General features: G+C 36.5%; 1 protein-coding gene across 3 annotated transcripts in view; it reads right to left on the bottom strand.

Moving 5' to 3' along the window:
- The window catches only part of UNC13C (unc-13 homolog C), a 620,639-nt gene that overhangs the window by 63,313 nt on the left and 530,654 nt on the right, over nt 1–26,672 (bottom strand). For all 3 annotated transcript variants that reach the window (XM_057724491.1, XM_057724492.1, XM_057724493.1), the window contains 5 exons: nt 24,340–24,428; nt 15,949–16,098; nt 10,505–10,628; nt 7,954–8,010; nt 1,363–1,443 (listed from right to left, as the gene is read on the bottom strand). In XM_057724491.1, coding sequence (XP_057580474.1) covers nt 1,363–1,443; nt 7,954–8,010; nt 10,505–10,628; nt 15,949–16,098; nt 24,340–24,428 — 501 coding nt within the window. The remainder of the gene's footprint in view (nt 1–1,362; nt 1,444–7,953; nt 8,011–10,504; nt 10,629–15,948; nt 16,099–24,339; nt 24,429–26,672) is intronic.

Here is a 26,672-nt window from a genome sequence, read left to right as displayed (position 1 = left end):
CAGGAGCCAGGTCATTACATTCAACGCCATTCTCTATTTTCACAGAGCACATTTTTCTTGCTTTCTTAGAGTCATCCATTGACCTTAAAAAATCCATGAAGGGCTGAATTCTAATTCTAAAAATCTTTCTTTCTTTCTTTCTTTTTTTTTTTTTTTACTGTTCATAGTGTACCCCAGAGTTATTTTTTCTACTAGCACTTCCCTATTTGTAGCCATTAGTGCTGCTATAACTCCAAAGGTCAGTTATTTCTTATTCATATTTTTGAAGATTATTTTCAAAAAGAACTGGTTTTGCATTTTCTCCTTTTTTCATGTTTTCCACTTTTAAAAATGATTTTGCAAAATGTTTATACTTCCAGCCCATACCCGGGGCTGCATCTTTAGAAACTCTATCACTGTCATCTCACTGCCAAAATTCACACTCTCCACTTTCCACCAGGTGTCACCTCACAACTTTCATTTTGCAGTTTTTGACACTAAAGCAGCAAAAGATGTTCTCTTATTAAATGCAGAAACTGCAAAAGTCATGAGGTAATAGTTTTGTGAAGGTGTCCAATTGGTATATAAATAGAACTCTGTTTTGATTACTGCTGTAATGTCTATTTCTCTCTGGTAAAATTATTCTGTGCTTGGAAAATGACTTGTGGTAGCTCACAGTTCTTTGCTACACTGTTCACACATCCTTGATAATAAATGCTTCCCCAGTGAAGTACTGAGGCATTGGACACAGTCCAAATTTAGAGAGAAATTAATTTTTCACTTTAGTAAATTTTCACACATAAATATAAAATGTATGTATATAAATCTACAAGGAATAATGTGAAAACAAAGAATTTCTAAGTTACCTTTTGAGGTCTGCCTACATTTAGCCCATACTCCAGTAACTTTTGGTCAACCTTTGGCTATGAAATATTGATGTACACAACGTAATGCCTTTGGATTCTCAGCAGAAAACTAAATTATTGTCCTTACTAACAGAGAAGAGAAAATCGATCTTTCCAAAACCATTTCAACTAGCATAGAAAACACAAACAGAAATTCTGTTAACCCTAAATCCCTTGAAGCATCTCTTTAACTGGGCTTTGGAGGTACATATCTCTCTTTGAAAACACTTGTTACAACATAGATTTCATACATATTTTCTAAAGGTAGATAAAGGAAGCAACTCTAAGGGCACAGTAATATGGATGTAATAATGACACAGTATGGGCTAAGTCTGACACACTCCTGGAATGTATGTATGTCTTTGATTGTCTACTGTGTCTATGGATGGCACAGCTCTACAGCTATGCATCTGGAGTACCTTTCTCTGAGGGTACACAGAGAACTCTGGATCCATAACCAGGGGCACTGTAACCTCACCTTGATGGTGGCCAGGACCACCTCCATTATAGCACACTGTCTCGGAGTCAGACCCCTGGCATCGTCTCGAATCATATGCTCCTGGAAAACAGGTAAACAACTGCTTATAAAATAACCAGTTCATTTATTTAACAACTGTTTACAAACAAAACTGCATATAATCCCTATATGCAAATATTTCTAATTTGAGATATCTTTTTCATATGAACACATTTTAGAGGATAATTTTGTCAGATATTTAATAAAAATCCATTTGTCCAAAGAAGAAATGCTAAATGTTTACTTAAACAGCAGTGCTTTGATTTATATGTGGCTTTATTTTTTACCTGCAAGCTAATGGTAGGGAGAAAAAAAAAGAGATAAACCTGGAAAATGTGTGTCCAGGCTTTTCCACCTTAATTCCTGCTCTCCGTTGTGTCACACTGAGGAAGGTCAATCATAAAAGGGATTTAGGAAGTAAATTTAAGCCTCTTTCAATTATTACTGATGAAATCTACTGTAAGTATAATGCTCTCACTTTATTCTCTTTCTAGGATCCCCTAATGCTTAGTCATTACAAGGAAAATTCCTGAAGAATTAACTGAATTTGGCTCTGGAGGTTTTCAATATTTTAAAGTCATTTTTCAATATTTTGGAGCTGATTTCCATATTAACAGTGAATTTTCCTTATCGTTCGCTATGAACTCTCTCTTCATTTAAAACTATTTTAGGGAAATGATGGTAGAAAGTTGAAGACAACAATAAAGGAAATTTGTCTAAGAGAAAAATTAAAAAATTCCTGACCCCCCAATCTCCCCAGGGCATCCACTATTCTAGTCAATAACATTCAACAAATATTTATCCAGTGGTTATTATGTGCCAGTGTTTTTCTAGGTGATTGAGATATATTTTGCATAAAAGAAAGACTTTTGTACTCCTGGAGCTTAAATTCTAACATAGAAGAGCCTGTTCGTGAATTAGAAGGAAAGCCAATGTGGGTGGACGTGGCTCTGAGAATGCATGGCCTCGTCAAGGGATCAGTGCCTTTGGTCACTAGAAAAAGGCACCTCTTTTTCTATGGGGCACAGCTCCACATCAACACATATGGCTTAGCAAGTGGAGCATGGGCCCTACTTCAGCGGTCATTCACTCCCTTAGTGGGACATTTTTGTGCAATGTACAAATTGTACAGTCACACCCAGTGGCTCATCCATCTATTCTAGCCCTTGTCTTACTCTGTCATTTAGTAGATGCCATGACTTTCTGAAGATAATCCCTATGTTTTACTCACTTCTGCAGACTTTCAGTGCCTGTCTTGGAAATTATCACCTGCTAGGCAATCAATATGTTTTAGGTAACCGAACTGTACTTCTTCAGCATATCTGAAATGATTCAGTATGTTTGAATGGAATCACACTCCTCTGAATATTGTTGGAATCACACTCCTCTGAATATTGTTGAAATCATGGTATAATGCTAGATCCATGATATACACTTCTGCATCTCACTGCATCTTTCTCTGATATAGGGATTTCAACACAAACATATTAAATACCCATTGAGACCCAAAGAATAATGGAAAATTTTTGCCAAATTATAGAGAGAAATGCTTTAGGGCAAGTAATTACAATTTTTTATATTAAATAAATCTCTCTGACTTCATTAATCTTGACTGGTTTTTTGACGTGGTCACATTTTTTATAGATGCTAATAAATAATATGTTGGTGTTATAGAAAAATAACAATTCTTGCAAGAAATGATTTTTTTAGGATTTAACAATAGCTCATTCAAATAAGGTAGTCTCTGAAAAAGCCTGGCGATGAGTTACTGCTTGCCTGAAGTAAATTCATTGTCTCAGATGTATTTTTACTAACTGGTTTTGATATTGTATCACCTGTCCATAAAATAGTAATATGTTGGGCATACTTAATATACATATATTATAAAGTTCCAGAGGATGAAGTAATATAGAATATGTCAAAATCTGAATAAATGCCTGCTTAAAGAATTAATTCCAAATTATAGTCACATGCAGAAAAGCAATTAGTTTCCCTCATTGTTCTATATTCCTTGATTCTGTGTTCTTTTAAATAAGGTAGTCATTTGTTAATATTGCTATATAGGGTTTCTGAATTTACCCATCAATACAATTATTTAAAATGATGCTTTTCCTGTGGATCAAATATACTTTCAAACTAATGCATGAAAAATAAAAAGACCCGACTTAATAGGAAAACAAAAACAACATTGGAAGTGACATTCTAGTAAAATATGGGAAAACAGCTTTATAACATTTGCAGTTCTGCCTACAAGGGAACATAGCCAAAACATTCTCTGACATAAATTGTACCAGTGTTTTCTTAGGTCAGTCTCCTGAGGCAATAGAAATAAAAGCAAAAATCAACAAATGGGACTTAAACATACAAGCTTTTGCATAGCAAAGGAAACCATAAACAAAATGGAAAGACAACCTACAGAATGGGAGAAAATATTTGCAAGTGATGCTACTGAGAAGACTTTAATTTCCAAAATACATAAACAGCTCAAACAACCCAATCAAAAAATGGGCAGAAGAACTAAACAGACATTTCTCCAAAGAAGACATACAGATGGCCAACAGGCACATAAAAGGATGCTCAACATCGCTAATTATTAGAGAAATGCAAATCAAAACTACAGTGAGGTATCACCTCACATGGGTCAGAATGGCCATCACCAAAAAGTCTACAAATAACAAATGCTGGAGAGGGTGTGGAGAAAAGGGAACCCTCCTACACTGTTGGTAGGAATGTAAGTTTGTGCAGCTACTATGGAAAACAGCTTGGAAGTTCCTTAAAAAACTAAAAATAGAGCTGTCATATGATCCAGCAATTCCATTTCAGGGCATATATCTGGACAAAACTACAGTTCAAAAAAATACATGCACCCCTGTGTTCAGAGCAGCACTATTCACAATAGCCAAGACGTGGATATAACCTAAATGTCTATCAACAGAGGAATGGATAAAGAAGATGTGGTACATATATACAATGGAAAATTACTCAGCCATTAAAAAGAGTGAAATAATACCATTTGCAGCAACATGAATGGACCTGGAGATTGTCATACTAAGTAAGTCAGGCAGAGAAAGACAAACATCATATGATATAGCTTATATGCAGAATCTAAAAAAAAATGATACGAGTGAACTCATTTACAAAACAAAAACAGACTCACAGACTTTTATGGTTACCAAAGGGGAAAGGTGGGTGGGAGGGATAAATTGGGAGGTTGGGATTAACAGATACACACTACTATATCTAAACTGATAACCAAAAAGGACCTACTGTATAGCACAGGGAACTCTACTCAATATTTTGTAATAACCAAAATGGGAAAAGAATTTGAAAAAGAATAGGTATATGTATAACTGAATCACTTTGCTGTACACCTGAAACTAACATAACATTGTAAACCAACTATACTCCAATATAAAACAAAAATTAAAAAAAATTTAAAAGATATGGTACATTTATACAATGGAATACTACTCAGTCATAAAAAATAATGAAATAATGACATTTGCAACAACATGGATAGACTTAGAGATTATCTACTAAGTGAAGTAAGTCAAAGAGAAAGACATATCATATGATAGCACTTATATATAGAATCTAAAATATGACACAAATGAACCTATCTACAAAACAGAAACAGACTCACAGAGAGAGAACAGACTTGTGGTTGCCAAGGGGGAGGGAGGAGGGGAGGCATGGATTGAGAGTTTGGGGCTAGCAGACGCAAACCCTTATACAAACCCTTATATATAGAATGGATAAACAACAGGGTCCTACCGTATAGCACAGGGAACTATATTCAATATCCTGTGATAAACCATAATGGTAAAGAATTTTAAAAAGAATATATGTATATCTATCTGTATATATCTGAATCACTTTGCTGTATGGCAGAAATTAACACAACATACTAAATCAACTATACTTCAATTTAAAAAAATTGCAGTTCTGTATTTTGGCTAGAGTTTTAATTTTTTGCATAAAAATATAGAGGACTTATTGCTCTGTAATTCAAGTAATAATAACTAAATGGATCAATAATTTAAAAATTAAAAAATCAAGGGACAATAATAGAAAAATATGATTTAAAACTAAGTTATTTTTTCCATCAGCTATGGATAACACGAGTCTATTTTTAGTCCTTCAGATTATTTTAGTCTTAATGAATTAATTCTGGACATTTTACTGACCATTTGCTTTTCATTTATTAAATCAAAAGAGAATTTACAGAGTTGAAGAAATTTTGAGGCCATAAAGGGACCTACAGTGTGATGTTTTCTGTGGACTCTGATTTTCCCCAGGTAGCATGCATATACCCGCTAAGGATCCAGTCTCTCCCATTCGGTGTCTATAAGATTTGAATGGGGCTGACTACACCCCCAGCTCAGGGGTGGGTATGTGAACGAAGCCAAATAGCATATGCCATTCCCCGGCTACAGTGGTTGGCTTGGAAATGGTGATAACATTACATTAGAGTTGATTATGTGCCAGTGGACGTTGCTGGAATTCCTCGTACCAAGGTGGGTGTTCTTTGTTTTTACAAGATTTCAAGTTCAAAAATGTTAGATATAAGCAGAGAACCATCTTACCAACAGGAAAGGAGGTTTGTTAAGGCAGTAAGTCAAACAAGGAAAGAACAGAGTTGAGAGAGAGTGAGTAACTGGATTCTGTAACATCCTTTGACTTCCTAATCAAGCAGTGATGGAAACCAGAGTTATCCCAGGACTATAAAATTTCATGGAGCAATAAATTCCTTCCTTGCTTTTGTTAGTCTGGCTTTCCATCACTTGAAACTCAAACAGTTATAGCTGATAAAACATTCAACTCAGGAAACTGAAGCTGGGGGAGATGGAGTATGTTTCCCAATGTCACACAGATGCTAGACACATAGCCAGGGCTATTTCTTTTGTAATAAGACACTGTGATGTTTTACTTTCATGGTTTTCTATGAGAAACTTCAACACTGTATAAATCCATTTTTCAAAGTAGGGACTCAAAATCTCAGGGAGGTAACAAGAGGGATAAGGAAAGTGATAGAGATCCAAGACCCAAAATGATAGCTTGACAGTGACATATACCTTCTACTTTCCCTCTGAACCACCAACCTCACTGAATACTTGTGAGAAACAATTTTATGTGATGGTTATGTCTTCTAAATGGATTTTAATTTTTTAATCTTTTAATTTTTATCTGATGAAGGGGGTAATGTAGGCGATATAATGAGGTACTGACATTACAGGGCACCTATTTTATCTCTGTAAATAATTGTACAGTCAAATGGATTATCCTTCCCCTGTGCTGTACACACAAAGCAGCCCCAGTGACACCTAACCCTGAGCTGCCAGCTAGGGGAGGAGGCACACTCTTTGAAGTTCCCATGTAAAGATAACATGTGCATTATCTCATTTATCCTCACAACAATCCTACGAGCCAAGTGTTAACATTGTCTGGATGTTACAAAAGCCAAATCTGAAAATTAGGAAGCTTAAATACTTTGGCCAGTGTCACATATTTTGAAGCAGTTGAGGTAGAATTTGAGCCAAGGTGGTCAGTATCTGGAACATGCTACACTATATTCTAATATATATATATATATATATATATATATATATATATGCTATAATATATAATATGCTATAATATACAATATGCTATATAGGACATAATATAGCATATATAGTATGTTATATGATATATAACATACAACATGCTATACTATAATGGGTAGAAATGGAACAAGAACATATAATTCAACGACAGGCACAGTGTTGGCCTGTGTGTGGTCCACTGATAAATGAATGGCTAAAAAAAGTGGTACGTACTTACAACAGAATATTATTCAGCCTTTATAAGGAAGGAAATCCTGCCATGTGCTACAAGGATGAACCTGCAGGACATTATACCCATCACAGAACCAAAATATGTATTTTAACCAGTGAAAAAGGCCCATCACAGAACTACAATATGTATTTTAACCAGTCAAGTTCCTATTCTAGAGGGGAAAAAAACCCTGAGGTTTCCCGCACAACTGCAAAGTCTTATGAATCTCAAGCAATAATAAAGGGTTGGGTTATTTATACAGCAAATCCTTATTATAATGGGGTTGATTATGTTGACAAGTTCACTGTCTGCTTTGATAAGTCTGTTTTCCCGCATTAGGTTTCTTGCCTTAAGAGTTCTCTAGACTTTACTGGATTTTTATGAAGCATTCTGTTTCCTTTATTCATACAAAGCCAGTTTACTGTAAAAAAGAAAATGTGCTCTCTAATTTACTCTAAAAGCAGTATTGCTGAATGCTTCAACACAGTCAAAAGTTCCCAGTTGCCCCACGAATTGGAAAATATGAGAAATATGGAGTGCTGGGAGAAGAAGACAGTACAATTCGTCCCTAAATTTTGATCTGATTCATCCTTAAAGCACTGTGAGATCCCAGACACACATCCTCTTGGTCCTGCCATATTAGATACCATTACTAACAGGAAGTTGGTTTGTCACAGAGATGTAGTCAGCTCATAGCTCTTCACAGACAACTAGTCATTTCCTTATTCTTATTACCTTCAGTTTGGATAGTTGTCCCAGATCTTTAGCTGCAATGAAAATCATCTGGGGTCCCTAGAGACACACACATAGAAAAAGAGGGAGAAGACTCAGTCATAAGATCTTCAGTAACAGTCAAAGTAGAAATGTAGTCAATAGACAATGTATTTTATTTTTCTTATTATATTTGCCATTTTAATGCCATATGCCCTTAACTGGTCTATTTTACAAATTGAATCAAAGATATCCAGTGCTGCTGGCGATACAAATGGTCTCATAGGCATCCACTTCTGGAAGCTTTAGTCTGAGTTACTGAATGGGTTACTGCTATTGTAGCCAGTTTAGCGTAGTGTATGGATTACATTAGGGAGCTTTAGTTTATTTATTTATCTGTAGCAGAGCCAATGACTTCACTCCACTCCCCCACCCCCAAAATAAATCTATGCAAAATTTCAAGATCCAGAGCTGAAGAAGGCAGAGCTGGTCCACCTGACATGCCATTCAATCCATCAGAGCCCTGCCCTCTTAACTCCTCCCTCAGCCAGAGGTTTTCCCTAGCACCCCAAGGCCCTGAGGGAGCTGGAGAAACATCAGAGTAAACATCAGAAGCACTACTAGGATACTCATTATTAGCCTAGAATATTTTCACAATAAGGAAAACCAACTATTCTGAAGAAACAGTCTCCATGTTTTTACTGGAGCCTGTATATTCACTGAGAAATCCATACTTGGAGGTCTTGATGCTCAAGAAAACTGAGGTGATGGCAAGCTTTCCTAGGGAAGACCTTATACCAAAAACTGAAATATCATATACAGCACTTCTGCTATGATGATAGGTGTAGTCTTGAAAAAACTCATATGCTATAAAATTGTGCATTAGAAATAGCAGCACTTTTCAGGGAAAGAACAGGAGGCAGCACAAAGTCCATGCAATTTTGTTACCAAAGAACTATCAAAAAGAGTAAATGCTGCTTGGGGATCAGCATGGACAGCTCAAAGGGAGCTCAGTGAGGCTGGTGGCTACCTTGAGGGATACTAAAAATGTAAAAAACCCAAAACAAACAACACAATAGAGTATAGCTGTGGGCTGAGAAAATGCCTATAGAAATGGAGCTCTGAGCACAGGGGGAGGGTAGCCTGCCACATGTGACAGCCATGCAAGGTACATGTTTCTGGATACAAGGCCAATGTGCAAGTATGCCTCCCCGCCTATTTTTTTATCTTTTTAAAAACAAGGATGAAAGGGCTCCTGCCCACGTAGTAGCCAAGCTGAGTGCTCTTTCCTTTTCTACTGAAGTTTATAGCTCTTCTATTATATTCCCAAGCCCCTCACCTAGAAAAATTTACTTAAAAAGCAACCCAACTTACAGATTGCACTACCATTCTCCTATAGGCTAATTAAGTGATAGCTAACTGGTGTTATAGAAATGCATCATGTATTGTAGCAGAATAAGGTGTGTGTGTTTCTGTATGTGATTTGGCTACCCACATGTGTAGGCTATAATGATTATACCACACACTCATGGCATGAAGCAAAACTCAAAGTAATTTATATTTAACATTACCTAGCAGTAAATCAACAACAACATATGAATCTTTGCACCTTGGAATACTTTACAAGAAAACATTTTCTATATAATTTCACTAGATAAATATTGACTGAGTGTGCATGATTAATGGTGTTAATTATATTTTAGTTTAGTCTATAATTACTCATTACACATCAACGTATCTTCCTCAGTCACAGAAAAAAATTATTCCATAGCAGGTGCTTGTTGGGGTTCTTTCCTCACTTGGCTCAGGATATGTGAACTGAGTTAGCTGTACGGTGTATCCACTTAACCACTGCCTGACTTTGCTAATTGATCCTTCTGGTTCTTTTCTATTTCACTGTGTATGATACAATCATGTTCTTCAAATCCACTGAAAGATGTCTTCTATATTAACCTCCAAGCACGAAGGTGATAGATAACAGCAAAAGGGAAAAGAAAAAAAAAAATTCCTGATAGCAGTGTTGGATTTATCTTCTTAAACTGTAAAATTGTAGAAAGAAAGACAGCGGGAATGTTCTATCATAAATCTATTTCCCTGGGGTGGGGATTCATAATAAAATGAAATAAAAATTATATGTGTAGGCCAGATAACCCTATAAGTTGAGCTTTGATACATGTTTTTCAAGATATAAAGTTTGAAATGTCAAGCAAGTGTGATGTTTGCTATTGCCAGTATTTAAAATTGATATGTAGGAGGGGTGGGGGAGGGTTGGATTGGGAGTTTGGGACTAGCAGATGCAAACTATTATATATAGAATGGATAAACAACAAGGTCCGGTTATATAACACAGGGAAATATATTTGATATCCTGTAATAAAGCATAATTGGAAAGAAAAGAATTGATTTGTATAAGGAAATGTCATTAGAATCATCATTGCTAAGACACTGTATACCAAACCCTTTTTGCCCAAATGATTTTAATTATTATTTCACCTGGATCAAAACCATTCACTGAAACAAAAAACAATTATATGGGTTATTGAAAATATAATCAAATGTTAGTTTGAATACTTACTGTTTGATCTGTCAGAGGAGGGAGAACAATTTGTTTTTCTATTTTGTAAAGAACTAGCTTCCAAAGTTCTTTCAATACTCGCTTCAGAACTGTTTTCTCACAGATTTTTGCTGAGAGACTTAATCTGAAATAAAATAAAATGCATAATCACTTGTAAGTCTTTTATTGAGTATCATCTGATTTTATTGATCAGAAATTCACATTTTTCAGAACAAGATTCAAATACCCAAATAGGCCTTCATAAGTTTCAGATACTAAATTTCACTTAAAGAAAAAAATGCATAATATTAAAAATCCATTTCATCATATTATATATTAGATAATTTCACGTTTGGTAGAAAATGAATTCAGAGTATTTCCTTTCTTAAATTCCTTCCCAAATTGACATCAAGGCTCCCAAAGTACATGATTTTTACCTGCATCCCAGACCTGTATTTACTACCTGCCCCATGTTCATGGTACAGGCCAGATACCAAAGAAGCACATTTTCATCACTATCTGGCACTGGACCAACATAACAACATGGCAAACGTGCATGTGATTTCACTTAAGAGCGAAAACTTACCAACTTTATTTTCCAGTTTTATTGAGATACGACTGACATATAACATTGTGTAAGTTTAAGGGGCACAAGAAAATGCTTTGATATATGTACATACTGCGAAATGATCACCACAATAAGTTTACTTAACATTCATCACCTCACATAGTGACATTTTTTTGGCTTGTGATAAGAACTTTTAAGATCTACTCTTAGCAATTTTCAAATACATAATTCAGTACAGTTTCCTATAGTTACTGTATTGTATATATGCTGTACACTACATTCTTAGGGCTTATTTATAACTGGAAGTTTGTACCCTTTGAGCCCCTTCACCTATTCCCCGCAAGCACAAATTTGTTCTCTGAGTTCAGATTTCCTAGATTCCTAATTTATGAACCTTAACAGGCTTAAGGTATTTCTTACAAATTCTTCTCATGGTGAGATAATAGAATGCTTTAGTTTTGAAACTTCTTCTGCAGATATTTCTCATTTATTAGTATATTCATTTTAGAAATCAACAGATAGCTCAGAGTTTGAGGAACTTGTCTAAGGAAGTGAAGGTAGTAAGTGAGGGCTGATCTCCAGTACATTGTCCAATGCCCGTGCTACCCTTGGTAAATGTGCTTGCGTGTGAATGCCCAGCAGTACATGAAGGCACAGTGCTGCATAAAGATTTACAGAATGTACCATAATATGACACGGAACTCTTTGAGATCTCCTTTCACAAGAGTTAATCAAACCTGTTGCACAGAGGGCCAAAGGTGGGTCGTATATTTCAGGGTAGCCTCATGGACTTTCTATAGTGCTACTAAGTGTTCTGTACTTTTGGACTCAGAAATTACAAACTGGGTTCTGATAGAGACAGAATTGACTTGAATATTTAAATATATAATTAATATTGACATTTAAGGAATTAATATCTAAAGGCATATGATGCGTGAGAAGCAAAGGGAGAGAGTTCCCAAACACGCTTTCATGTAGAAGTATTTCTCCTAACACTACTGTGTATAAATACCTAATATATAAAAATACATGAAGTTAACCTCCTCAGGTTGAAGATGAGGGTTGGGGACCCCTGAGGCATAGCTGTGGAACTCTGTAGCCCCACTAGTTTGGAAACCATTGTTCAAAGGTGGTGGTTCTAGCTTGCTGGTAGATAGATATTCACTATGTGGACAGAGGGTAGAAACCAGACGATGTGTCATGGAAGAACAGCAAAACCCGTCCTCAGAGAAATTCCTAGGATGATTTGAGAGACAACAAATCTGCCAATTTTGCAGCAGATGTGTAATTTCCATTTCCAAAAGGTCTGAGTTTTAAAATTGATCTTGTTTTTATGGTCAGCTCATGTACTTGGCATGCTAACTAACCCTGTTTAAACTGGGATTGGACCAATAGAAATAAAATTGTTGACATGTTTGCAGCTCTGCCTGGGATTTCTGTTAGCTGGAAATGGCCTTTATAGCTTGTTTTATAGAGTGGTGAGGTCTTGGTGGAGAAAATGAAGCATAAATAAATACGATGTTTTATTTAGGGAGGCTGCACGAAAAGTGCCTATACATTTAAAATATAACACAGTGTTTAAGGGGATTGTTTCAAAACCACCTTGAAGACTTTTGGCCTTAATCATTCATTTTAAATAACAAAAAATAGGGAGGAAATCTAGCAATTGCTTCTTTAATTTAGTCAGAGCTAACCACCTTGGGAATGCAAGCTAATGCATGTATTTTGGAACCTGAGCTATCTGTTTTGGCTGACCACAGAACCAATTAACCAGGCAATTTTCAAATGCCATGTATACTAGCTGGCAATAGACATTTCCTGTCAAACAGTTGATCATATTTTCATGAAAACATATCCAGCTGTTTTCCCTCTCCCTGGAATTCCCATCCTCTATTTCCATACATCCTAACTGTCTGCCTTTAAAGAAGACCCAACCCAAATGATATTTCTACTGATCATCTGAATAGGGGATTATTACGTTACACATTATTGCCCTTAATTGCTATACATTTTTTATTTTTTTCTTTCTAAATTGTTAGCTCCTTGAGAATAGAATTAATATCTAACTTCAAAAAAGGTCCCCTAACAAGTGGCTTTATGGTTGTACATTCTGTATTAGCTCTGAAAATGTCCACAGCTCTCCACGTCTCATATAATTCTCTTTCCAAACTTTTAAAATCTTTTACAAATTTTTAAAGCTTACTGATGTTTTTCTATTTTCATATATTGTCTCTTTCTGCTAAGAAAGGAGGAAATTACATATATGATGATACAATAAAGTATAACTAGAAATAGAAAATTAAGACTGAATACAATAAGAATCTAAACATATTGAGAAGAAGGGCCAACCCACTTTGTATATTAGCTTTGTTTTATAGATGGTTAAATGGATTCAAAGTCCCTCAACTAGTAGATAATAGTATTAGGATAACTTAAAACTTTCCGTTATGTTCCACAACTTCTGGTTACAGCACATGCAAAAATAAACAGTTTCGCCAATGATAAATGATGCATCTCCAAACTGCTGGCTGGAATCCAAAAACAGAAGGCATTCTAGCAGGAGTTTTAAGAGGCTCAGGATTGCTTTGTCCTGCCCTCTACTTACCGTCACATTCACAACTAAATGGTAGTTTCTGTAATTCAGTTATGTCTTGTCCATAGTAAAGAGCCACATAAATGACAAAAATTTCAAGGAGTTATACAGGAAATTAGGTGATAAGAGTAAAAGTGTCTGTTAGGAAAGATATGAAGACGCATTTCTTTCTTCTTCTCTCTCTTTTCTTCCTCCCTTTCTTCTACACGACGTGGCCTACCTACCTCCTGCTAAGCTACCTAATTAACCAGACCCCTATCTTCTAGATATTTCCCTATAGCAAACAGAAAATAAGACTTAATTTTTCTACCAAATACTAAAGTTAAAGTGATAAGAACATTAGTCTTCCTTATGCAGTAAGGTTATAAGCAAAGGGAAATGGAATTAAAGTAGAAGTCATAAATAAATAGAAGAAGTTATCTTTACTAATTTCTTCTTTGCTGTCCTTATCTTTAAGGAAAGGTACTGTATCCTTCTTATTTATCTTGGTCTTTTAGATATTAGTTCATTTGCCACAACAATATTAAATGAAGTAATGTATGTAAAATAGTAGGTATAATACTGGTCCCATGGTAGGCATTGAAAATTATTTTTTGCTTTTGTACCTTCAGTTCTGGCTTTAAGTATCACCACTTAAGAAATCATACCTCTTGTAACTTTAGATCAATGGTTCCCAATTGTGAACACATTTTAAAATATAGGTGCCTGGGCCCTACTCCAAACTTACAAAATTAGAACTTCTAAGAGGAGGGACCAAACAGAAGCATCGAGAAACCAACATTTTCAGTTAAGAATACTGTCTCAGTTGGTCATAAAGGCCCCCGTTCCCACCCACTCCCACCACTGCTGGGGTGGAATCTCAATGGAGTCGAGGATTTTGACTCTGCCGTCACTGTCCACTGCCTAGACTAGACTTTGATACAGATGAACACTCAGTAAATAGTTATTGAAGGTGAGGTAAGGCAGCAATCTACTTGCCTCTGAACTGAATTAATTCTAGTTACAGAGACTTCCTAGGTGACACAGTGGTTAAGAATCCATCTGCCTATGCAGGGGACACGGGTCCAATCCCTGCCCCAGGAAGATGCTACATGCTGCAGAGCAACTAAGCCCGTGTGCCACAACTATTGAGCCGGAGCTCTAGAGCATGTGAGCCACAATTATTGAGCCCATGTGCTACAACTACTGAAGCCCAAGTGCCTGGAGCCCGTGCTCCGCAGCAAGAGAAACCACCAGAATGAGGAGCCTGCACACCACAACGAAGAGTGGTCCCTGCTCACCACAACTAGAGAAAGCCTGTGTGAATCAATGAAGACCCACCCAACACAGCCAAATAAATAAATAAATAAATAAATAAATAAAACAAAAACTAAAAAAATAAATTCTAGTTACATTTGTGCTATTCTCTTCTTCAGCAGGTTTCTGTCATGAAATCAGATATTCTGGAGTCAACGCAGTCTTTCTCTATGTCCAAGAAGTTGCATGACAGTATGTTATCTGAGAAGCATAAAATCTTAAATCTCTCTCTGCCTCAGAACAGCAACCTCTTTAGTTACCCATACTTACTTCCTCTCCATTTTCCCTTTTCTATACATAGTCATTCCTTCTCTTTTTCCATCTAGTAATGAATTAAGAGTTTTTCTTTTTTAATGAATTGATCCATTTATGTAGAAGCCCTTTTAAAGCTGTCCTACATAGGCTGTTCTCGCCTTCTGAGATGCCCCACACTCTGTAGAGTGTGCTTCTCTTTAAATAAGTCCACTTCTTACCTATCACTTTGTCTCTCACTGAATTTCTGTGACGAAACATCAAGAACCCGAGCTTCATTAAGTCTGGAAACCAGGAGGGGACTTCCCTTGTGGCACAGTGGTTAAGAATCTGCCTGCTAATGCAAGGGATATGGGTTCAATCACTGGTCCAGGAGGATCCTACCTGCCATGGAGCAACTAAGCCCATGTGCCACAACTACTGAGCCCATGTGCTGCAACTACTGAAGCCCGCATGCCTAGAGTCTGTGCCCTGCAACAAGAGAAGCCACCGCAATGAGAAGCCTGCGCACCTCAATGAAGAGTAGCCCCTGCTTACCACAACTAGAGAAAGCTCACGTGCAGCAACAAAGACCCAACACGCTTTAAAATAAATAAGTAGATAATAAATTAATTAATTTATAAAAAATAAAGTTTCAGGAGGAAGCTAAAAAAAAAAATCTGTCCTACATAGAGGAAAACATTTGTTTTTCCTCTCAAATCCATATTGGCCAAATTGAGGGCACTGAATAAAGAGAAAACTGGGTAGAATACTTACGTTTTGTCTAAGAAGTCCATGAGAGGTCTTAGTACAATCTCTGCATCCATCGCTGCACTATTTTTATTAGATGCCATATTTCCATTTGCTCTCATTTGATTTAGTTCAACACTCATCTGCTTTATGCATTCTTCAATGATAAGCTGGAAACTGAAAATAAAGAATATAAATTCTGGAATAAAAGCAAACATGCTTTTGCTGTGTCTGTTAAATTCACGCCAAGGAGTTTGATCTCTTTGGGATGGTGTGATTTCCCTTGCTCATTAGTTTTCAAACTTATTGTTCAGCTGCAAAAATTTTTGTTGTAATGAAAGCTTACTTGGAACCCTTATATGTAAAGTAGATAAGAATGATGCTTTTCAGGTTGAATTAATTTGAGTGGGGGATCATTTGGCCCCTATCTCTCCCAGTAATAGCTGAGATGCTTCTCTGAGCAATTTTTGGCAAAATGATTGTGAATGACTCTTGGCATCTGGGTACACCTTCTTCACTTAGCCTTTGGGACTCCACACCATCTTGGCTTTCCTCCAACCTCACTGGCTGCTCCTTCTCCATCGTCTGACCTCTAACAATTGGAATAAGGTTGCCAGACTTACTTAGCATATTAAAACACAGAATGCCTAGGTAATTTTAATTTCAGATAGTAAACATAGCTTTTTAGAAATGGATACAACAGTATCTAGAGAGTAAACAAATAACATCAAAGTTGGCTTAAAAGCAGCCACCAATTAAGAAAGCATTTAAGAGATAGGATCAAGATGGCGGAGTAGGAGAACGTGCACTCAATCCCTCTTGCAAGAGCGCTGGAATTACAACCAACTGCTGAACAATCATTGACAGAAAGACACTGGAACTCACCAAAAAAGACACCCCACATCCAGAGACAAAGGAGAAGCTGCAAAGAGACGGCAGGAGGGGCGTAATCGCGTTAAAATAAAATCCCATAAATGATGGGTGGGTGACTCACACACTGGAGAACAGTTATACCGCAGAAGTCCACCCACTAAAGTGAGGATTCTGAGCCCCATGTCAGGCTTCCCAACCTGGGAGTCCAGCAACAGGAGGAGGAATCCCCAGAGAATCAGACTTTGAAAGCCAGTGGGATTTGATTGCAGGACCTCCACAGGACTGTGGGGAACAGAGACTCCACTCTTGGAGAGCACACAAAAACGTGTGCTCACCAGGACCCAGGGGGAAGGAGCAGTGACCCCAGAGGAGACTGAACCAGACCTACCTGCTGGTGCTGGGGGTTGCCTGTAGAGGTGGGGGGCAGCTGTGGCTCACCAAGGAGACAGGGGAACTGGCAGCAGGGGTTCAGAGAAGTGCTCATTGGCATGAGCCCTCCCAGAGTCCACCATTAGCCCCACCAAAGAGCCTATAAACTTCAGTGCTGGGTAGCCTCAGGCCAAACAACCAACAGGGTGGGAACACAGCCCCACCCATTGGCAGACAAGCAAATTAAAGTCTTACTGAGCTCTGCCCACCCAGCCCTACCCACCATCAGTCCCTCCCATCAGGAAGCACTCAAGTCTCCTAGATAGCTTCCTCCACAAAAGGGCAGACAGCAGAATCAAGCAGTGTCAGCAGTATTTCGTCTTGTGGAACTGAAAATCACAGCCACAGAAAGAGAAAATGAAAAAGCAGAGGACTTTGTACCAGATGAAGGGACAAGATAAAACCCCAGAAAAACAACTAAATGAAGAGGAGATAGGCCCCTTCCAGAAAAAGAATTCAGAATAATGATGGTGAAGATGATCCAGGACTTTGAAAAAAGACTGGATGCAAAGATCGAAAAGTTTACCAAAGACCTAGAAGAATTAAAGAACAAACAAACAGAGATATGCAACACAATAACGGAAATGAAAAATACACTAGAAGGAACCAATAGCAGATTAACTGAGGCAGAAGGGTGAATAAGTGACCTGGAAGAGGGAATGGTGTTAATCACTGATGTAGAAAAGAATAAAGAAAAAAGAATGAAAAGAACTGAAGACAGCCTAAGAGACCTCTAGGACAATGTTAAATGCACCAACATTCGCATTATAGGGGTCCCAGAAGGAGAAGAGAGAGAGAAAGGACCTGAGAAAATACTGGAAGAGATTATAGTTGAGAACTTCCCTAACATGGGAAAGGAAATAGCTACCCAAGTGCAGGAAGCACAGAGAGTCCCAGGCAGGATAAACCCAAGGAGAAACACGCCAAGACATGTAGTAGTCAAATTGACAAAAATTAAAGACAGAGAAATGTTATTAAAAGCAACAAGGGAAAAACGACAAATAACATACAAGGGAACTCCCATAAGGTGAACAGCTGGTTTCTCAGCAGAAACTCCACAAGCTAGAAGGGAGTGGCATGATATATTTAAAGTGATGAAAGGGAAGAAGCTACAACTAGGAATACTCTACCCAGCAAGGATCTCATTCAGATTCGACGGAGAAATCAAAAGCTTTACAGACAAGCAACAGCTAAGAGAATTCAGCACCACCAAACCAGCCCTACAACAAATGCTAAAGGAACTTTTCTAAGCGGGAAGCATAAGAGAAGAAAAGGACCTACAAAAACAAAAACAAAACAATGGAGAAAATGGTAATAGGAACATACATATTGATAATTACCTTGAATATAATTGGACCAAATGCTCCAACCAAAAGACACAGAGTGGCTGAATGGATACAAAAACAAGACCCATATATATATACTGTCTACAAGAGACCCACTTCAGACCTAGGGACACATACAGACTGAAAGTGAGGGGATGGAAAAAGATATTCCATGCAAATGGAAATCAAAAGAAAGCTGGAGTAGCAATAGTCATATCAGATCAAATAGACTTTAAAATAAAAAATGTTACAAGAGACAAGAAAGGATATTACACAGAGATCAAGGGATGGATCCAAGAAGAGGAGATAACAATTATAAATATATGTGCACCCAATACAGGAGCACCTCAATACATAAGGCAAATGCTAACAACCATGAAAGAGGAAATGCAAGGCAGAAATAGAGACACAGATGTAGAGAACTAACATATGGACACCAAGTGGGGAAAGCTGGGAAGGTTGGGGGGAATGAATTGGGAGAGTGGGATAGCAAATTGTACACGCTAAATATATGCCGTTTATTGTCTGGTAACTATCTCAATAAAACTTCTTAAAAAAAAAGAAATTAAAGCATTTAAGCTCAATGATAATTTATCAAATATAAGCAAGTTAACACCATTTTATCTTGGAATAATCTATTAACCAATAGAATCAATAATGTTAATATGAGTAACAAGAACTATTTCTCCTTGCATAAGCTTACATCAGTAAGTGATATCATACTGATAGTTAACAGCAAATAAACACAATCCAACATTAAATTATTTATTAAGTACACTGTTAACCCATCAGACAAACATCCAAGGAAAGATTAAAAAAAGATTTAACTAAGTCTGTGAAGGGTAATCCTTAGTATTATTGTTTTCATTCTTTACATCCTCTATACCAATTTTGGTGATTCCTACCTAAGTAGCAACCAACAGTAAGAGATGTAAATAGTGCAAACTCTCAGCATATACATCATTCCTCCATGTTGTCTGTTACTTTCACATTTCCAACAATAGGAGTAATTATAATACACATACAGGCAGGCGAGAAAAAAGCCATTTAGGAGAATAGGGGTAAATAAAAGCTTGGGAAATGATCACATCACAGGAATGGTGATGAGAAGGAAGGAGGTGATTTTAGTATTGCAGTGAAGTCAGTCCCATTCCTCTTCCTCCACATACAATGATTACATAATTCATGTTATTTAAGTAATACCCAAATGCATCAATTCCTCACATTTTATTGATATATAGAAGTTTAGGAATTTTCACTACATAATGCTGCGTTATTCATTAAATAGAATGAATATAAATGTTTATTAAGGTCTGCATGTACCCTACAAATGTTTAATTAACACTGTGTGCCAGTCTCAGTTCCTAGGTGCTGAGGATAGATCAATGAACAAAACAGATAAAATTCCTTATTCTTATGGCACATATTTGACCCTTTATTCTCAAATTTACATTATAAAAATGTTGTAGTTGGTTATTAAATATTTCACTTTTCTAGTTTTTGGTTTTGCTACCTAATATGGGAAACCTCTGATGTATTTTGCATGTTTTTCTTGCTCCTGGTATAGCAGGTTTATAAATACATTGGTCCGTACTTTTGCTCACACAGTTGAGGCCTTATTCTACCTCTACCATCATGCTTTGCCTGTTTCCATCATTGGCTCCTGACTTCTCTGTGACTCTCCTTACTAGTGATATCACCATTCTTGTCCCTCTGCATTTGCTTCTCTGTTCCTTGGATCTCAGTTTGTCTCTCTGGATGTGGCTCATTTCTTGGCTCTCTGCATATTTATCTAATTCAGTGGAATATCCTGTTTTGGGTTTAGGTTCAAAGGAAGCTGAATGCTTGACCATTTGCTTTTTTCTGGTTGGACCTTCCTTTGGACTTTTGTCAGGTAGTGGTTGTGGGGGAGGGTGGCATTGTGAAGAAGGTGAGAAGAGGGTAATGGTGGTGGTGTGGGTGTATTTAGTGAAGGGCAGTGGTGGTAGATATTTGGGGCAATAGAAAGGAAAGGTAAGTAATGTTGGAAAATTTGACCTAGTTGATTTACCAGTGGGGCATCCATAATCCTGCTGACTATAGTAATAATCACCTTTGAAATAGCTACTTTCTTTTGAACTTATTCTCAAATCAGTGTACTGGGGTGGAGAGTAGACTGAGTAGAAGGTATGATACTCATGATCCAAAAATGTACAATCAGGTTCCTACAACAGACCCCGATGGTAAACACCCACCAGAAGCCAGCTCTGTGTGGGGGATGAGGCATACGGAGGAAGCATTACCCGAGAATAAGAGAGAATGGCATTCTACAGTAGCATTCATCCAGGGTGAATCAACACCTGCATTTGACCTGAAAATCTTTTGTCGCTATCAATTTTTGGTAAATTCACCTAAAGAGTCTTTTTCTTCCATCCATTTTATGGTGGAAAAGTTTTTATTAATCAGCAGTACCAGGTAATAATGACAGACTGTGAGTACTCAAGATGCCAAACACACAGAAGAATTCCTAGGAAATGTTCCTGAATTTTTAATTTACTTAATCCAGCCAGCCACTGGCAACAAAGATATCATAAAAGAAATGTAATAAACCAAAAACCCAAGCTGCAAAATATGTGTGTAAGCAGGAACCTAAGTGTTACAGGTTTTGAAAATGTTAAGCACATCATTAAGATATCATTGAACTACTATTGCCTAGTCTCAGTTCCCAGGTGGGTGCCCTGTGCATGTATCAGGAACCCGGGGACCCAGGCTTCAGATATTTGGTTTGGCTCTGCCCTGGCTCTCCTGAAAAATCACCCTACCAACTACATAGAGTAGAATAATTTAATTGTGGGTTTTAATAACAGCAGATGAAATGGATTTCGGGCAATTAATTATGCACTTAATTTTTAAATTCTAGATCACTAATTTAGACTGTAAGAAAGGTGGATTCAGACTAAAATTATCCAGTTTGACTTCACAGCATGATCACACTGATCATTATGGACTTCCCATTCACTCTATGCGATGCAGACCTGGTTGGTAGTATAGGAAATAAATCCATGGCAACAAGGATATACTAATTATTCCTTTTATAAAGAAAGTATGACATGTGGGCTGTTTATTTCAATAATTCTAGCTGTCTTAGGGCAATATTTAAAAAAATAATGAAGAAATACAAACAGGATAACCAGGAGTTTCAATATCTAGGTTAAAATAGCTGACTTCATATGACTAAAGTACTTTAAGTGCCCTCCTAAGGGCCTCTCTCCCTATTTCATAACTGACGTTTGCTCAGAGTTTTTCCAATCATAATGCATATTCCAGCCTTTGTAACCTGAATATTCCCCAATTTTAAACAAAACAGAATAAAAAGTATCAATACTTGTTCAGAGGATGATTGGATACATTACAGAAAACAATTTGAATATCCTTTTTTAAATTTACATTCTAGTTTCTATTCTGTTTTGTCACCTTATTTCCCATAAGGTTCTGAACACCTCTAGCTATTCCTGACCCTTTTTTTCTCCCCTTAACTTTGCTAGATAATCTCTATTATTGCCTTTGTAGCTGAAGGGCAACAGTCTTTCTGCTAATCACATATCAATTCACAACTAGAATAAAGAGAGGTAAGCCTCTAAGAGTCACCCCTCCAAGAGCCAATGAGCCCCCAATCTCTGGGACAATGTTTGCCTCTCCAACTCCTTGTAAGCAGAAACTTCAAATTGCTTATTAATATTTAGGCCAAGTAAGAAGGATTATCCAGGTCAGCTAACAACACAAAACAGAAGGCAGAGCTATGACCCTGAAAGCTCAGTACATCAAGACTGTATCTGGCCCAGCACCTAAACTATGAGGGGGCTCCATGAAAACAGTGAACACACCTCTGATACTGAAGAGAAGTCCAAGGATAGGCTTTTTCTCTACTTTGGCTCATTCCTACATTTGAGAAAAAAATATGATATTTTCAGTGTCTTTTTCTTTTTAGTCTTTCTGATTTAAGAGTGGCAAAACTAATCAATGAATGCAGGTTAAGCATGTATCTTTCCAAAATACACTAATAAGTGATGGCTGGGATTCAAAGAGATAACTAGCTATCTCCATAAGAGTAGATTTCAGTCTTATTTGAGAACTGAAGACATAGTTTCAAACAATAAGTCAACATTTATTGAACAAATATTTAAAGCAAATTCTGTATGAAATTAATGAACCTCTACAAAGATGCTTGATTTACCATTGCATAAAACAAACAAACAAATAAACAAAACCTAGGAATAAACCTACCTAAGCAGGCAAAAGACCTGTCCTCCAAAAACTTTAAGATGCTGGTGAAAGAAATCAAAGACCACACAAACAAGTGGAAAAATATACTGTGTTCTTGGTTGGAAGAATCAATATTGTTAAAAATGACCATACTACCCAAAGCAATCTTCAGATTCAATGCAATCCCTATCAAATTATGAATGGCATTTTTCACACAACTGAAATAAAAAATTTTTTAATTTGTATGGAAACACAAAAGACCCTGAATAGCCAAAGCAATCTTGAGAAAGAACAGAGCTGGAGGAATCATGCTCCTTGACTTCAGACTATGCTACAGACTATACTACAAAGCCACAGTAATCATTACAATATGGTACTGGCATGAAAACAGACACATAGATCAATGGAAAAGGACAGAAAGCCCAGAAATAAACCCATGCACCTATGGTTAATCAATCTATGACAAAGGAGGCAAGAATATACAATGGAGAAAAGACAGTCTCTTCAATAAGTGGTGTTGGGACAACTGGACAGCTACATGTAAAAGAATGAAATTAGAACATTCTCTAACATCATAAAAAAAAATAAAGTCAAAATGGATGAAAGACCTAAATGTAAGACTGGATACTATAAAACTCTTAGAGGAAAACATAGGCATAACACTATTTGATAAAAATTACAGCAATAATTTTTGGATCTGTCTCCCAAGTAAAGGAAATAAAAGCAAAAATAAACAAATGGGACCTAAACTTAAAAGCTTTTGCACAACAAAGGAAACCATCAACAAAATGAAAAAACAGCCTACTGAATGAGAGAAAATATTTGCAAATGATATTACTGATAAGGGATTAATTTCCTATCTATTTTAACATTTGCTGATGAAATGATGGCTTTTTCCTATAGGACCAAAATGAAGTTTATCTAGGATGAAGTTCTCATTCTTTAGAGCCACACCATAGACAAGCAAAGTTAATTTAATAAAAAAGACAAAACATAGATGTGTCAGTAGTTTCCCATGAGCTAACTGCATTAACATTTCTAAAGCCTAAAACAAAGCATCCTGACTTAATTCAGTTATGAGTTCATTTCTTTGGAATTGAAACCACACCGATATGTATGGTATGAACACAACTCATACTTGTTGTGTATGTGAAGATTTTCTCCCTGCCCTCCTTCCTCCCTCTATTCTTTCAACAGTCAATTGCTAAGCTCTAAACACTAGAACTGCAAATAAGAATGAGATGTGGTTTCTGCCTTTAAGAAGCATACAATAAAGAGAGGGAAACAGGCAAGTGAACCAGAACTTAGAGCATAGTGTTGTAAGTGCTACTCAACTGCAGGATACTCAGTTGATACTCTGGGGAACAATCAGCAAGACATCACTATAAAACTGCATGGTCATGGAAGACTTTCCAGAGGAGGTGATGCTTAGATTGAGTCTTGAAGTTAAATGGATTTAGACAGTCAGAGGAGAGAGGCAGCGTTGAAGGCAAGATTATCATTAAATGAAACCTAATACATTTGGATAGTAATTACTTAGGCCACTTACCTTTCACCATAAGTGACACTGAGCTCATCCAGTACCCCACTGAGTTTAACCTGAAGTTCTTTTAGAATAGTACTAGCTTCAGGATCTAGCTGCAAAGAGACCATAAATAGTATTACTTTGGAGTTCTGAGAAAGCATGACTTTTATCTCATAGCATTTTGCTTATTATAAGGTAAAGTTCAAACAATATAGTACACATATACTTTTCCCTTTCCTTTCTTTTTTTTTTTAATCTTTGAAATCAAATGCAAAATTTAGATAATTCTAATGAAACCAGAAGAGTTCTTACATATGAAAAAATTGATTGAAATGCATAGCATGCATACAGAAAAGAGCTAGAGAGCAAAGCCTTTGTTGGTTACAGCAGTGGGATGCAAGGCATGACAAAATATCCTACAGAACACAACTTCATAACTTAGAAATCTGGTTATACATTAGTTGAACATATGTGTTGCTTGAAAATGTATTTTCATCTTTAATATCCCTGTAAATAAATAGGCCCATTGAAAATTTTAAAAATTGTTAAAAGATTAATTTTTGAATGTTGTATTGTGTCTTATTTTTCCAAGTATGGAATTAAAAGTAATAGAAAAATAATTATCCTATTGCTGCAGTGTGTTCCTCTGGAGGTGACAGGCCTAATTTTTCTTCCTGGATGCCAATTTGTAACTCAGAGTTCAAGATTCAAAGTTTCCCATTTTGTTTTCTTTTTTACTTTTTCTTTGGTGGGGAGGGCAAAAGAAAAATAATTATATCAAGATGACATTTTATGCTATTCTTACAATGTAAAAGCCAATTATTCTTTTTATCTGATTTTAGTTCTAAAATAATGTTAATCAATATTAGAAAATAACTTATACTATAAATAAACACAAACAAAACATTCAACTATTAACATGGCAGAATTTTTTTTATAATTAAAGTGAAGGATGAACTCAAACTTTACCAGTATTTCAGGAGATTTTATCCTATTAATTATATTTTTGCAAACTAGTTGTCAAAATGGAATGACTTATAATAGGTGTATCTAGCTGATAGAAATTCATGTAAAGGGAAACCTAGAATATTCTCTGAAATTTAAGCCAATCTTCCTTTGAGTTTTCAGAAATTCAGTTTCCTATCATTAGTACCTATAGTTATTGCACAAGCTGGTCTATTATTGAAGACAGGGCATAGGATAGATCAACTTTGGGGAGTAGAGTAAATTAAAGGAGGACTTGGTATAAACAAGAGAATCTAAGAAAAACAAATACATATATGACCCAAATCAGTTTAAATTCCTGGGTGCCAACCCAGGATCAAAAAGTGTCCCTAAATGAATACATTGGTCATAAATCTTATAATCCTCCAAGAACATTTTCTAATACTAAGAAACTATTAAGAAGAAGTATTATTTATAACTTCAGCAGCTGGGTAGCTCTATGGTATATTGATGTGACTAAGAACATTGGAGTAGAAACCCAAAACTGCATTTGATATCTGATACTTTACTGGTTATGTCAAACCAATCCTTAATGTCAATTTTCACTCAAATCTAGGTGATTTCAGAATTGGTTAGTTTCTGCCCCTTTATCAGAGCCAGTGTTATTCTTCTGGACCCTTTTTTTTTTCTGTCTCTGTCATTAGAGATTACCCACACACCCAAGGGCCACCTTAACAGATACAGACTTCTCCAGCAGTTGGAAACTTAAAATATCCCTAAGTCTCATACTTTGAGAGTTCCATTCAGCTATAACTAGTTGCAAAGCAGTGATATAGAAAAACACTTAGATATTACCTATTTTTTAAAAGCCCTGACATTGATGTGCCTTTAAACACAATTAGCCTAATAAGTCATATCTTCCCACTCTTAACCAAGAAAACATATGCGGACTGTCCACCCCAATCCTAGGGAACCATGTAAGCCTACTGTTTTTTTAATCACATGTTCTTGCTATTATCCTCATTCCAATTTTAACCCACTCCCTGGTAAACCGTGTTAGGGGGATATGTGATTATTCCCCACCCATATATCTGACACTTCCAAGGAATGGCTCTGACAGTAAGGTTTTCTTCAGGAAATTGGGTTGCTTCTTATTTAAAGTGTGTATTTTGCTTCCATATTAGTTTGATACACACATTGAGTTTGTTCACCTATTAAGACAATGACTTTAAAGTCATACAAAAGTGGTTAGATAGGTCAGTTGGCTGAAATTATGCTATTTTCCTATGAATCATTTCAGTCTACCTTAGGTATTTTGTGAATGAGAATTTCCTATCAAATGATTGGTTATTACTTGACAATCTGAAACTGTCAAAATACAGCAATTTAAATACTGGATGAGTTTTTATTTC

This window comes from Hippopotamus amphibius, chromosome 2, assembly GCF_030028045.1.
Source record: "Hippopotamus amphibius kiboko isolate mHipAmp2 chromosome 2, mHipAmp2.hap2, whole genome shotgun sequence".
NCBI classification, from domain to species: Eukaryota; Metazoa; Chordata; class Mammalia; order Artiodactyla; family Hippopotamidae; genus Hippopotamus; species Hippopotamus amphibius.
Note: the sequence above shows the minus strand (reverse complement) of the source record. Positions and strands in the feature narration are given on the sequence as shown.